We start from the raw sequence: 15090 nt of genomic DNA on the forward strand, positions 1-15090 counted from the left end.
TTCTTTAAAAATGCTTTGTTATTATAAAGGTGATATACAGAGGAGTTATAGTCAGCTAGGTAAAGAGTACATTTCTTTTGGACAATGTCACCCCTTCCCTCAGACTCTCCCAGTTTTTCCCTCGGATCCAGGTTCTTAAAGAAATGTCCAGGACCAAAGTTCTGGTAGTTTCCAGCTTGTTCTGCTGGTTTTCCTTTCTTCCATGCAGAAAAGCTCTATAACCCCATGCCCCCTGGCTGAGGCCTGGACTTGAGATCTGGGTTCTTTTTTTGTGTGTGTACCAGTACTGGGACTTGAACTTAGGGCCTTGTGCTCTTAGTTGGCCTTTTCAAGGGAGTCCCCAAGATTCCTATCTGCAATTAGCCAGGAAAAAGCCAGTAGTGGGGGGGTGGGCAACTAAGAGCACAAGGCCATAAGTTCAAGTCACCCATACCTGGCTGAGGTTTGGATGCCTGTTCCAGATTTCCTGCTTCTTTTCTTTGTGACCTTGGCGAAGTCTCTTACCATCTCAGAGTGTCTGTTTACTCCTTTGTCAAGTGATCTGAAATGTCCTAATGCAGGTATGAGACAAACCATCCGACTGTCCACTAGCTTTGCACATGCGTAGAGCAAGCCCCAGGCATCGTTCAACGGCAAACTCCAGGGCAGAGTTGTTCAATGAAGTTATCCAGGAAGGTACCCACTGTCTTTCTGACCTGACTCAGGAAATAGCAGTGTGACTATGGTCAAGAAAAGCCTGTGTTTACCACCCAACCATAAAACCTCGGTAAGTACAGAAACGGAGAATAAAAATGTGTTTGTAATAAAAATAAAAACACTAGAGCAACAGATTTTTTCCTTTCCCCATTCCCCCCCTCCCCCTACTCCAGTGTTAAGGTTTACTTACCTGTGGAAGCCTTATGCTGGTGTTTCAGTCTTTTCTTTAGAATGGATGCTGGTCTTGCCCAGAGAGTGGTGTGTGTGAGGAAGGCCGAGGTGTGTGTGTGTTTCTCCAGGTGTATAGTCCCGTTTTCACCAAGGCACTGTGAGCAGGTGCCTGAAAGAGCCTGCCCTTCGCTCTGCCAGCTCTGTCAGTCAGAGGCAGGAGAGGGTGGGCATGGCGACCTGGGAGCTAAGGCTGTGCTCATGACTTCCGTTCCGGAACCCACATCTCTCAGGGCCAAGTTCAGCCCCTTGGGAGCATCAGTAGAACAAGTTGGGGAGGGACTTGTGGAGACGGATATAAAGAAGTTTGGTGCTTGAAACATTGAGTTAGAACTCTGAATGACATTGCTATTTCTTTAAAAATTCTATCTTGTGGATTGTCGGTGCCTGTGTTTTGGTTGTGTTTGCTCTAGCCTGAATCAATCCGGCCCCATGGGGGAGGGGGCATTTTTAATGTGACTAAAGGTTCTAATGAGATCTCTCCAGATTTAGTATTGAGGGATAGAGTGTAGGGAGGTTGAGAACAAGCTGGTGACTTTGGACCAGATACCTACCCTCTCTGTGTTTCCTGAACCCCCATCTTGTCATCTCTTAGGAGTGAATGTGATGATGAGGGACTGGTAGAGGGGTTTAGCATAAAGCACAGGCCTAGTTCCTGGTATATCATCATCATCATCATCATCATCATCATCATCATCATCTTCCAGAGTTGGAGATTGTGCCTGCTAAGGGAACATGCCATCCTTGAGCTACATCTTTAACTCTGCATTGGATTTTCTTCTGTCTTAGCCCTATGTGTCTGTAAGCACAAGGATTTTTTTCTTTTTTTAGTACCAGTCCTGGGGCTTGAACCTCAGGACCTACATACTGTCCCTGAGCTTCTTTGGCTCAAGGCTAGCTCTCTACCACTTGAGCCACTGCTCCACTTCTGGCCTTTTCTGAGTAGTTTATTGGAGATAAGAGTCTCATGGACTTTCCTACCAGGGCTGGCTTTGAAGTGTGATCTTCAGATCTCAGCCGCCTGAGTAGCTAGGATTATAGACATGAGCCACCCCTGTCCATCAGAAAGCACATGTTTTTAACTGTGTTGTTGAAATCTGTATTGCTACCAATTTCAGGTTGTCCCCTACCCCCACCCAATGATCAGAAAGGAAAGACTCCCAACTAGGATTATAGATTTTGTTTGTTCCTTTACTTCTGACTTGTTTTTGTTACATAGGCTTAAGAAATTAAAATGCAATTCACATACTATAAGATTTACCATGTAAAAGTGTCCAAGTCATTGCTATTTGTCATTATTTAACTCTAGCATGTTTTCTTATCCCCTTTTTGGAACTCCCTCCCCCAACTCCTGTGTCTCTATGACAGTCACTCTCCTCTGCCCTTCTCCTCAGCCTCTGACAACCACAGATGAACTTTATGTCTGGATTTTCCCATTGTGGACATTTCATGTAACTGGAATCATAGTGTGCATGGCTTTTGTGTCTGGCTTTGATCATGTAGTATGTCTTTGGCATCCATCCATGGTATAGTCTCTATCAGAACCTCATTCCTTTTAATGGCTGAATATTTTTCCATTGTATGAATCTACTACATTTTTTGCCATTAACCTGTTGGATTTCTGTGACTTGGCTATTAGCAATGAAGCTGCAACTGAATAGATTTGGGCAAATTTTTGTGTGGACATAGGTTTTATAATCATACATATGAAAGGTTTCTGTTAGCACAAATTAATTATACAACGTGGTTTTACTGTGCTATTTAAATACACAAATATACTTTGATCAGATTTATACCACTTGTAGTATTCTTTTTTTTTTTTTTTTGGCCAGTCCTGGGCCTTGTACATAGGGCCTGAGCACCGTCCCTGGCTTCTTCCCGTTCAAGGCTAGCACTGTGCCACCTGAGCCACAGCACCCCTTCTGGCCGTTTTCCATATATGTGGTGCTGGGGAATTGAACCGAGAGCTTCATGTGTAGGAGGCAAGCACTCTTGCCACTAGGCCATATTCCCAGCCCCCATGTATTATTCTTTTTAAATCTCTTACATGCCATCCCTTTTCAACAGGTTTTAGTGGGCTTCCTTATATATAACAGCATCTACTTTATCTTTGCATCTGTGAAATACTCCTTTGTGAAATACCTCTTTATCTCTAGTAGAGTGTTTACCTTAAGATTTACTTAGGTGAGGTTTTGTTTTCAGTTATTTATTATTTTTTTTTGCATCTGAGACTGGGACTTGAATTTGGTACCTGATGCTTTTGCTCATTGGCTAGCACTTTACCAACTGAGCCTTGCTTCCAACCCCTCTAAGAGGCTTTACAAGCAGTTTTGTTTCTAGTAAACTTGCAAGTGGCAGAGATTTCCCATGGTACCTCCTGCCCCCACCTATACATGGCTCTCCTATCATCCTGGTCAGAATGTGTTCATTTGCTGAACCCACGTGGACTATGGCAATCACTCAGCGCCTGTCCACCCTCTTGATGGTGTGTATCTCATGGGTGTGCTGACATGTGTCCACTATAGCCCTGTTATACCCCAAAACCTCTGGTGCACCTACTCATCCTCCCGTCTAGTCAGAATCTTGCACTATGGCGCCTTTCCTGATTGGCCACTTTCAGTGAATGTTGTACATTGCAAGTTTCTTCATGTCTTTGTGGCTTAGTAACTTACTTCAACATGTAATATTCCATTGTCTGGAGGTACTGCAGCATAGTCAATTACTATAGGATGCATTGTTTTTGGCAGTTACGAATACAGCTGTTGTAAACATCCATGTACAGTTTCCTCTTTATGACTATTGACTATGTAGTTGGAGTTGGGTTTAGTTTTAAAAGAAACTGTCAGGTCAAGCTGTCTTCCGACTAGACAGACCCTTCCTGCAAGCAACAAGTGAGAGTTTGATGTTACCTGAATTTTGGCTATTCTGATAGGTATATGGTGGCATCTCTGTCTCTGCCTCTCTTTCTGTTTCTGTCTCTGTGTCTATCTTGTCAGTCATGAAGCTTTATCTCAGGACCTGGGTTCTGTCCCTGAGCTCTTTTGTTTAAGGCTAGTGCTCTACCACTTGGAGATTTTGAGTCACAGCTCCATTTCTGATTTTCTGGTGGTTAGGTGGAGATAAGAGTCTCACAGTCTTTCCTGCCCGGGCTGGCTTTGAACCATGAGCCTCAGATCTCAGCCTCCTGAGTAGCAAGGATTTCAGCTGTGAGCTACTAGCACTCAGCCATGGGCTCTTGTTTTCACTGTAGTCACCCTGGAGTTTGAGATTTGCCATTCTTGTACCTCCTCCAGGTTGTGTCTCTTGTTTCCCAGCTTTGTTGACTGTTCCCTCTTCTGGAACTCTCTTCCTCAACCTCTTGGCTTAGCTAGTTCCCTTAGTTCCCTTCCAATCTGTAGACAACTCAAGCTTTACCTGAACTCCCAACTCAGTTGCAAAGTGTCCAATGCTCTTTGGCTCCTGAGGTTGCTGTGTTGCTGTGTCAAACTCATAGGATTCTTCTGCCTAGAGGTAAAGCCACTTGAAGGGTGTCTGTGTTCGTGTGAGTGGCATTGGTAGTGCACTGCAAAACTCTAGGGCTGGTGAACTACAGAGTTCTGACATCATCTCACTACTGGCCACGGGCCTGGGCACAGGTGGAATCACACAGTAGGTGAGCAGAATTGCGCCTCCCTGGGGACAGGCGTTTCCTATAGCATCCATGGACAGCATCTTCCTAAGCAAGCAAGCATATTCTTGTCAGAGGGGCTAGGAGCCACTGGAATGTTTCGATGCAATACAAACATTTCCTCCTAAGAGATGCCAGGGTCAGCTTGTTCCATATTTGTGGGACTCCCAGGAGGAGAAAAACAGGCAAAAGAGGGGGGACACATCCTTTGATGCGACCAAGGACTTTAATTGGAGACAGCTCCCCTTGCCCTGGACTTCCAGAGCTAGAGTTTTCCTCGTGCAAGTGGACAGGGATGGCTCAGATGTCTTCTCTTCCAGCAAGGAGTTTCTGAATCAGTCTTCATGACTCCTGTCCACCACCTTCTTCCTCATGGAAATGCTCTAGCAGCTGTGCAGCTCAGGGACTGCAGGGATGCTGTGACTAAAATGATCAGTGTCTTCCAGTACTGCAAGCCCTCATTCCTGAACAGTGGTTAGGACAGTGGTTGGGGAGTGGCCGTGGGTGGTGTCTCTCTCGGGATCTAGAATGGTGGCAATCAGACTGCGGGTGTGGGTAGTGTCTCTCTTGTAAAATGTGAGGCTGGCAATCTGATTTGATACCTGAAAGAGAGAAAGAAACCCCTTACCTTGCCTAAATACTTTGATTGGCGAATAGTCCTCTTTGTCATCTCTACTCAAAGATGCCTCAAATCACTTGTAGCTTTGCAAACAAGTTTTGCTTGCTTGAATGAAGAATGACCACTCGCTGTGAAACAATTGCAATCTGGGGGGTTTACTTGTTACTTCAGTATAACTTAGTGGACCCTGACCAATCCATACCCAAGCACAGCAAAATGCCTTCTTTGTATGGACTGTATTTTTTGATGCTTACATTGCATTCTCCCAACAGCTTGCATAATAGAGTACATTTTATTGTCACCTCACCATTTTGTAGAGACAGAGGGAGAGTCGGTGGCATGCTTAAGCTACTCATTAACCTGTCATCAGGCTCCCACTACTATCCAATAATAAACACCTAATGAATATCGTTTTTAGGCTACTTCATTACTGCCTTTGGTAACTTCCTCTTTCCATAGCCCCCAAAGGCTGAAATAAAGCCACAGGTGGTTGACTGGGGAGACAGGAGCCCGAAGGGACAGTTCAGGTGTTGTTCCCCCACACCCACATCTGAACCTACAGAAGACTCCTGGATGCTGCTGTTGGCATAGCCGTGGCTTGCGGTGGTCAGCAGTTCTGGGAGGAGCCTCCTCGGGTTTGTAGCAGCAACTGCAAACATTGGAGCCCATGTTTTGGTGGCTTTGAGAAGAGGAAAGGGCTGTGAGGCATCTGGCTGTGCAGCCCGCATCCCAGAAGCCCATTGTTGTCTAAGCGGTGGGTCATACTGGGCCTCCCCCACTTCAGCCTCCTGTAGCTCCCCATGGCTGGCAGGTCCAGCCATGCCTCTCAGATCCAGCTCTTCCTCCACTCTCCGACGTTCTACCCAAGGCAAGGCCTGAGGACCTGGCTCTGGGGTTTTCCACCTGTTGGATATCTCTATGAATCGGCTCAAGTTTAAGACTATAGCTTGGAAAACGTGTCTTCTTTTATTGGGTCCAGTAGAATACCAGCACTCACAGAAGTGCGCACAGGTATGCTTGTCCTGAATGTGCCTTCTGCTCTCGAGATGTGTTCTGGGCAGGATGGGTCAGATGTCTCCAAGTCTCCATTGTCCGGAAACAAGGGTGGTGTCTCCCAGAAGAACTGTACCTTGAGAATCAGCCATTGTGACTGTTCAAGAGCACTCATACGGTGATCTCCATTCTCCTTTCCCTCCCTCCCTCCCTCCCTCCCTCCTTCCTTCTCTCCCTGCTTTCCTCCCTCCTTCCCTCTTCTTTTCTTCCCTCTTTCTTGTCAGTCATGGGACTTGTACTCTGGGCCTGGGTGCTGTCTCTGAGCTCTTTTTGCTCAAGGCTCTTTGTGCTCTACCATTTTGAGCCACAGCACCACTTCTGGTTTTCTGGTGGTTGATTGGAGATAATATTCTCACAGACTATTCTGCCTATGCTGGCTTTGAACTGGGATCCTCTGATCTCAGCCTCCTGAGTAGCTGGGATTACAGGTGTGAGCCCCCAGTGCCCAGCTTTCTCCTCCCTTTATTTTCTCCTTGGCTCCTGTTTCTTCCATCTGGGCCCAGCTCCGTGGGCCCAAGATCACAAAGCTCAGCTAAGGCACAGGAGGTGAGAGACTGGGGCATTTTTAACTCTTAGAAACAAAGTGTGAATTAAAAACCAAGAAAAGAATGAAGTATTTAAAAGAAGGCACAAGATTCAACCAGAAATAAACACTAGGGTATAAAAAGACAGTAAGGCAGGTGGCACGTGACTGTGGGACTGGTCCTATTTATGTAGGAGGTTGTGGGGAGGAGGATTTTGATCAGAGACCAGACCTCAGGCAGAGTAAGACCCTACTGAAAAAAAGAAATGGGCATGTGGCTCATTGGTAGCATACTTGTCTAGCAAGCTCAAGACCCTGAGTTCAAAATAATGGCAAGATACCATAGAATAATGACAACCACAAATTTTAAAATAAGCCAAAATATTAAAAAATTTAAACAAATAGAAATCAAGACTAGAGGCCTGGGTGCCAGTGGTTCATGCCTGTAATCCTAGTTACTAAGGAGACTAAGATCTGAGGATCTAGATTTGCAGCCAGCTGGGGCAGAAAAGTCCATGAGACTCTTATTTCCATTTCACTACCAGAAAAATGGAAGTGGCACTATGGCTCAAAGTAGTAGAGCACTAGCCTTGAGCAAAAAAGCTCCGGGATAGCACCTAGGCTCTGAGTTCAAGCCCCATGTCCAACCAAAAAAAAAAAAAAATGAAGTACAGAAATCAACAAATAGTGGAGAAATCAGCTAGCTGGAAGACAGAATGCTGGTCAAGTGATTTACTTATCTGTGGGACACACCTGGATCAGAAAGAGGAAGTCAACTAGCTGGCCCTGCCTGTTTCTCAGTCCTGGGGTCACATGTGGCTAATCTGGCCGCCTCTAGGATTGGTCCCCTGGCTCTTCGGCCCTTACGGACAGCTCGTGCCTCCCCTTACACTCCCTAGATAGGTGCACGTACACCCCTCCCCTTCCTGCCGATCTGATTGGCTCCTGAGCCTTGTATTAGTTACACGTCTTCCCCTCAATAAATGAGATCTTGCACTGACTTGACTCCCAGACACGTCTGATTGTCCTCCGGTGAGGGATGGCTGGGTGCGGGCAGTCTGTCTACCCTTTCCTTTCTTGGCTCATCTGGTCGGGGCGGGGGGTGGGGTGGGGGCGCTAAAAACCCTGACACATCATCATCATCATCATCATCATCATCATCATCATCATCATCATCATCATCATCTGTGATTCTGGGTATCAAAGCCAGAGCCTCACGGCAACTGCTTTACCACTGAGCTATAGCCCCAGTGCCTTCGCAAGTACTCTGAATTCTTATCACCTACATCACAAGCCTACCACTACAAAGCACGGAAGAGGACACAGTATTGCTTCTGGGTATCCTGCCCTGAATAGAAAACTTGTATTGGATCAAAAGGAAACATTAGGAAAAAAAATCCAAATTGAGCAGGCAGTGGTATCTATACTTTAGAAATGTGAAGCTCATGAGAGATAAAGGGAGATTAGATCAATGTGGAGGCAGACTAGAGAGATGTGATACCTTCACAATCTTGGATTCGATCCAGAGCTAGGAAAAGAAACGACATTTGGGGGACAAATGAGGAGATTTGAATAGTATTGCTATCTATGTTGAATTTGTTGCTTTGGATAACTGTACTGTAGTTATGTAGAAGGATATCTTTGCTTTTAGGAAATACGTATTCAAGTATTTAGGGGTTAAGGGCACGATGACCCATTCAAGTTATTTGGGAAAAAATGGTAGGGAGAGAATGATAAGCAAACGGAGATATATATATATAAACTGGTGACTGTGTAAAAGGTAAATAGGAGTTCTTTTTACTATCCTTGCAACTTTTCTATAAGTCAGGTCTGATTTTAAAAGCTATTCAGAGGCTCAAGATTTTTTTTTTTTTTTTTTTTTTTTTTTTTTTGCCAGTCCTGGGCCTTGGGCTCAGGGCCTGAACACTTTTTTTTTTTTTTTTTTTTTTTTTTGCCAGTCCTGGGTTTGGACTCAGGGCCTGAGCACTGTCTCTAGTTTCTTTTTGCTCAAGGCTAGCACTCTGCCACTTGAGCCACAGTGCCACTTCTGGCCGTTTTTCTATATATGTGGGTGCTGGGGAATCGAACCCAGGGCTTCATGAATACGAGGCAAGCACTCTTGCCACTAGGCCATCCTCCCAGCCCGAGGCTCAAGATTTTTTAAGGTAATTATGTGATAATATGTTTAAAAGTGATAAGACATGATTATTACTATTATTTTTCTAGTCCTGGGACTTGAACTGTGGGCCTGAGCACTGTCCCTGGGCTCCTTTTGCTTAAGGCTAGTACTCTACCACTTGAGCCACAGCACCACTTCCAGCTTTTTCTGTGATTAATTGGAGATGAGTCTTGCAATTCTCAGATCTCAGCCTCCTGAGTAGCTAGGATTACAGGTGTGAACCACTGGTGCCTAATTATTATTTATTATTATTGTGCCAGTCCTGGAGCTTGAATTCTGGGCCTGGGTGCTGTCCCTGATCTCTCTTGCTCAAGGCTAGCACTCTACCACTTGAGCAACAGCTCCACTTAAGGCTTTTTTAGTAGTTAATTGAAGATCAGAGTCTCTTGGTTTTCCTACTGGGGGTTGGCTTTGGGCCTTCAGATCTCAGCCTCCTGAGTAGCTCTACAGTTATAGGCCATCAGTGCCTAGCTTCAGACATTAATTTGTAAGAGACATTCTAGGAGGGGCAAAGAGGAGGGACACATTCTCTGATGAGACCAAGGATTTAATTGGAGACAGCTCCCCCTGCCCTGGCTGTGTTAGGAGCTGGAGGGTCTCCTGCAGGTAGACAGGGATGGCTCAGACGTCTTCTCCTCCTACAGGGAGTTTCTGAATTAGTCTTCAATACTCCTGCCCACCATCTTCTTCCTCATGGAGACACTCTAGCAGCCGAGCAGCTCAGAGACCACGTGACTAGATGCCATGACTAGAACGTTCAGGGCTTCCCAATGAGGCATGGCTGGGAGGGCCAGCGCTCCTGGCGGTAGCGATTTAGGTCCCTCTTGTAAAATCCTTGGGAATGGTGGGAATAAATATCTGAAAGAAGGAAAGAAGCTTATGCTGGGTAGAGGCTTTTGAGCTGGGCTTGGTTGTCTGTACTCTTCTCTGATTGGTTCTTAGATGGGTGGTTGCTAGGGGATCCCAGGCAGACCCCAGCCTAGAGGTTTACTTGCTATAGACCTGCTGGTTGGGAGAGTGATGGAGTGCCTTGAAAAGTTCAGTGACATGAAGTAGGAGACTTGAGCCTATCCTGGCTGGGACACCACTATCGCCTCCTAGTGGGCTTGTGGAATATCCCTTCTCATCTGTGGGCCTTGGCCCTGTTGGGGGTAGGAAGGAAGGAGGGAGTGGGTAAGGTAGAAGGACCCAGGGCTGGCACCCAGCATTCATTTCTTCTTTCTGGTTTATGCCATCGTCCCAGTTTGGTTATCTGGACTGCCATGACTCAGACACTGGTCATCCCAACTAAGTTACACTCATTCCACAGCATTGTTTAATATTGTGACGGACGTGGACATGGCCTGGGGTGGGGTTAAACAACAGTCAGCAGTCATGGCCTGGTGTGGGGTTAAATAACAGTCAACAGAACCAACATGGGCCCCAACCTCTTGGAGCTTAATGTTTAGCAACTGAAGTTAGGCAGCAAGCACATGCTCACACTAAAAAGCATATGCAAGATGATTGATGCCACAAGGGCATAGAAGCAGCACAGTTATATGATCCGTCTTTTTTTATCTTCAGCTCATGGAATTTCTAGCTTGGAAAAGCATGGACTGGTACATCTCAGGCCCCTGGACTCTCTCCTCTGTGGGTTCTGGATGTGACTTGGAGACACCCAGACCAAGAAAGTCACCTTTAGTCCTAGCTAAAGAGGCTGAGCCATCCCAAGTCAGTGGAAAGTAGCCTGACCTACAGCTGCTTGACCTTTGCAAAAGAAAGAAAGGAGAGAGACCAAGCACAATTGTTACTCAATTTGCATGTTTTAGTTTAGGGGAAATTCCAGAGATAGATAGATTTAAGGTAAATAAAGAAGTTAGATGGGTATTCAGTAAATACCACTCACACCCAGAACCAAGAATTGAACAAATAGAGTATTCTGCTTGCCTAAATGACTTATTGCCCTGTTTACCAGAATTATAGTTACTACGTGCTATCACATGCACTACCTGTGTGTGGTACAGGTGACTTTTGCTTTTAAAGATTCAGCCCTACTGAGGCCCAGTGCTGTTCTTCACCATCCTGGTGGTGGCAAACAGATGCCGTGCACAAGCTAAATAAAAGACTCCTAGCCCTATTGACTGAGTGCTGGTGACTTTATTGTCATGGGTTCAAGGCCCACCTGCGTGGCCCAGATGCCACATTTTAGCCTCCTGGTGGGAATGGTCACTCAGCTCAAATATCCCTGGGGTCTCGTCATCAGGACAGGCCCCTTCTGGGAGGTCAGTGTTGGGACTCACCATCATAGTCGCTGCTGCTGGAGGAGATTTTCTTATCTGAAGGGAGCAGGGCCTTTTGTTTGTCCAGTTCATTTGGAGGCTGTAAACCTGATAGAGACAGTTGCAGGAGGTCACGTGAGGAGGCTCAGGTGAGTGGTCAGAAGCCAGGCCTTAAGCCAGTGCAGAAGCAGCACACGTGGGCGGGCAGTGGATATGGGGTGGGAGGGTTTTTAAATCTGTCTTTTCCTCCCCGCTCCAGGACGCAGGTGCTAGATTCAAAATGCATGTTCTTTGCGAAAGCACTAACTTTTGCAGACCCTTTATAAAAAGTTATGTACAGCCGGATTTGGTGGCTCATGCCTGTAATGGTAGCTTACTCAGGAGGCTGAGATCTGAGGATTGCAGTTTGAAGCCAGCCCAGGCTGAAAATTCTGTGAGACTCTTATTTCCAGTTAACCATCAAAAAGCCAGAGGTGGAGCCATGGCTCAAGTGGTAGAGTGCTAGCCTTGAGCAAAAAAGCTTAGTGCCTAAGCTCTAAGTTCAAGCCCTAGGACCTGTGTGTGTGTGTGTGTGTGTGTGTGTGTGTGTGCTCACACACACACACATGTGCATGTTATGGAACGTTGAAGAGTATGAAACAGGAAAAATTCTTTCAAGCACCCTTTCCCCACACTTTCTTATAATTATCTTTCTTATGTATATGTTTATACATTACCTCACATCCTATATACTATATGTGTATTTATTTTTTCTATACATTATATCAGAAACCTTTTCCTCATGTCATCAATTTTTAAAAAATAAATGGTTGGGCAAGGTTGTAATATATGAAAAGCTCAAGATTCACTTAGCCAGTACGCTACTGTTGGATGCTAAGATTTTTTTCTTTCAAATTTTGCTGCTATATGGCTGTTGTGATCTATACTGTCATTCAAGGCTATGTCTTTGATACTGTGTGTGTGTGTGTGAGAGAGAGAGAGAGAGAGAGAGAGAGCGAGAGAGACTTGCTGGTACTGAGGTTTGAACTCGAACTCAGAGCCTCTCACTGTCCCTTGTCTTTTTTGCTCAAGGCTGGGTGTCTCTCACTTGAACTCCCCCTCCACTTCTGGCTTTTAGATAGTCAATTGGGTATAAAAGTCCCACGGAGTTTTCTTCCTGAACTGGCTTTGAACCATGATTCTCAGATCTCAGCCTGCCTGAATAGCTAGGATTACAGGTATGAGCCGCCAACACCTGGCTTGAGCTGTGTTCTCTAATGGGGGAAAAATCTCTGTCATTTATTAACTACACACCTTGAAAATTGCTCTGCTTCTGCCCATACCACACAAAGGTATGTTTGTTCATCTTATATAGTAATGTCTACTTCTTAGAGTGGTTGTGCAGATTAAGTTGAGTCCTTTTATTAGTAATGGGTAAACTGACACAGGTGGTGAGTCACCTGATCATGATGAAGTTCCTGCTACCCAGACAGTACTTTGCATGTGGTAAAAATGCTTGCATGAGGGCTGGGAATGTGGCTTAGTGGTAGAGTGCTTGCCTAGCATGTTCAAGCCCTGGGTTTGATTCCTCAGTAACCCCATAAATAGAAAAGGCCAGATGTGGCGCTGTGGTTCAAGTGGTAGAGAGCTTGACTTGAGCAAAAGAAGCTCAGGGACAGTACCCAGGCCCTGAGTTCAAGCCCCACAACTTCCCCCCCCCCCAAAAAAAACCCCAAACCTCCAAAACAACAAAAAGCAACAACAACAACAAAAACGCATGCATTTCATCGTTGAAAGACACATTGCTGTTTTTAAGGATCTTGATTCTATTGTGAAGCTATTTCCCAAAGAATCTTTCACAAGCTCTCACTTATGGATGTCTGTCAAAATACTCAGCCTTGGGATTCCCCCCCCCCCCCCCCCCCGCATAGTCTCATCTCTCAGTGGGGCCATGACAGACGCCCAGCAACAGCCTGCCCCGTCAAGCACCTGTAGGTCTTAGCTTTGCCTGATCTGATAACATATAGATGCATATCTTTTCCTGCCTGAAATTGCTTTTTTCTCCCCCAGTTCTCTGTGATGCTTTGTTTTCCCAGATCACCCAGAAGGATTAGGATTAGAAACAGGCCAGGGTGCCTCCTCTGGGTCTCCCTCTTTCCCCTTGTCAGTGTTCAATTTGGGACTCACCCTCATATGAACTGCTGCTGGAGGAAGTTCTCTTCTCTGTAGTGATCAGGGGTAGTATACTAGTGTGCTTAGCTAGAGATAAAAAAAAAAAAGAATGATTGATGTGGCCCAGACTTTGCATGATCTAGAAATATTTCGTCTTTTTTGGTAAACCATTGAGATGTCAAGGCTTATTGGTTTTGATAGCAGAACCGTCCTAATCAAACGAAATCTCATAGCTTTTTTTTGTCAGTCGTGGGGCTTGAACTCAGGGCCTAAGCACTGTGCCTAAGCGTCTTCACTCAAGACTAACGCTCTACTACTTTGAGCCACGGCACCATGTCTAGTTTTCCAGTGGTTAATTGGAGATAAGAGTCTCACAGACTTTCCTACCCAGCTGACTTCAAACTACAATTTTCAGATCAATTTTCAGATCTCAGCCTCTTGAGTACCTAGGATTATGGGCATGAGCCACTGGAACCCAGCTGGCTTTTAGTTTCTTCACCGCTTACTTTGTGCTAGATTTTATGTGAGGTACTTATGTATATTGCCTCATTTTACCAATCTGAAAGAAACTAACAGAGTATTTTGAATATTTCTATTTCACAGACAAGGGCAAATGAGGCTCAGCAAGGTTAGGTGACTAGCCTAACTTTAGTGGCAGAACTGAGATTCAAACGAGGCTATAGAGACTCAAAGGCTTGGAGCTTGGCCATGATCTTTATAGTCTCTTGTTTCTCAAATTTACCTTGAGGGCATCCTAAAATGCAGGTTCAGATTCAGTAGGTCTAGAACCATGCCTGAGAGTGAATTCTTAAGAAACATCCTAAGGGATGCTTACATTACAAGCTCATGGGGCTTGTGCCCTAATACCTACTGTGGATCTGAGCGTCAGCCTTGTCATCCGTGTCATAGGCTTCCTCACACCAACAGCAAAAGCAGAGGAGCTTCGAGGCCAGGTTTTGATGGGCCGCTGTGGGAGGTAAAGGAATGCGGCCATGAGTTCTGGGGGCCATGGACATGAGTTTTCCATGTCCATTGGAAAGGCAGCACTGTAAGGGTTGTATTGGGCTAGCCTCTGCTCAGGTATGACAATCCTCCCTCCTCCCAAATCTTCTGCCTAAGCTGTCCTGCTTAAAGCCATTTATCCTATCCTATACACCATTTTCTTACCCATGGGAAGAAGGTGAAGCTCAGCTAGCTGTGTGTCTGCTGGGTATCTTGTTGAATCAGCTGATCTGATCGTGAATTGGAGCCCAGTTCGCCAGGCAGGGATGTTTCCTAGGTGAACATAAGGCTATAGCTTAAATGCCAGCCTTTTACCTCACACTCCCTGTGAGGCCCCTGCCTCCAGCACAATCCCAGTTCGTGCAAAAGTGGGCCCGCATGCATGCGGTGTTTAGATAGATCTAGATCTGCATTCTACCCTATTTCCAGGTGTGTGTGTGTGTGTGTGTGTGTGTGTGTGTGTGTGTGTGTATGCATGTAGCAGATTCCTTAACCTTCAAGAGCCTCATTTCTACAATGTACAGAATGAGCATGGCCGGGCCTATTTTGTAGCAACCAAGGACTAAACACATGAGGAGTGACTGACGTGGTGGCAAGTCTGTAGTAAGTGCTCAGCCAATGGTTATTCCATTTCCTTCTGGAGCTCACACCCTCAGAATTATCCCAGCTCCCAAGTCCCCTAGGAACATGGTAAAGACACAAAGTCTTGCAGAC

The 15090-nt window shown here is 45.7% G+C and overlaps 2 protein-coding genes across 2 annotated transcripts in view; one reads left to right on the plus strand and one right to left on the minus strand.

The window, feature by feature from the left end:
* Tmem268 (transmembrane protein 268) overlaps positions 1-8544 on the plus strand; it is a 32181-nt gene extending 23637 nt beyond the window's left edge. Inside the window, exons 10-11 of the transcript XR_007210097.1 lie at positions 976-981; positions 8534-8544. The gene's annotated coding sequence lies outside the window, so the exon portion shown is untranslated. The remainder of the gene's footprint in view (positions 1-975; positions 982-8533) is intronic.
* A 781-nt stretch (positions 8545-9325) lies between these two features.
* On the minus strand, positions 9326-14875 carry Tex48 (testis expressed 48). The gene is made up of 4 exons (XM_048348451.1): positions 14246-14875; positions 13390-13461; positions 11245-11331; positions 9326-9823 (listed from the first exon to the last, which is right to left on the minus strand). Exons 1-4 carry the CDS (start codon positions 14388-14390, stop codon positions 9723-9725), a joined length of 405 nt encoding a protein of 134 aa, XP_048204408.1. The 5' UTR covers positions 14391-14875; the 3' UTR covers positions 9326-9722.
* Between the last annotated feature and the right edge of the window lie 215 nt (positions 14876-15090).

Source organism: Perognathus longimembris, chromosome 1 (assembly GCF_023159225.1).
Source record: "Perognathus longimembris pacificus isolate PPM17 chromosome 1, ASM2315922v1, whole genome shotgun sequence".
In the NCBI taxonomy this organism is placed as follows: domain Eukaryota; kingdom Metazoa; phylum Chordata; class Mammalia; order Rodentia; family Heteromyidae; genus Perognathus; species Perognathus longimembris.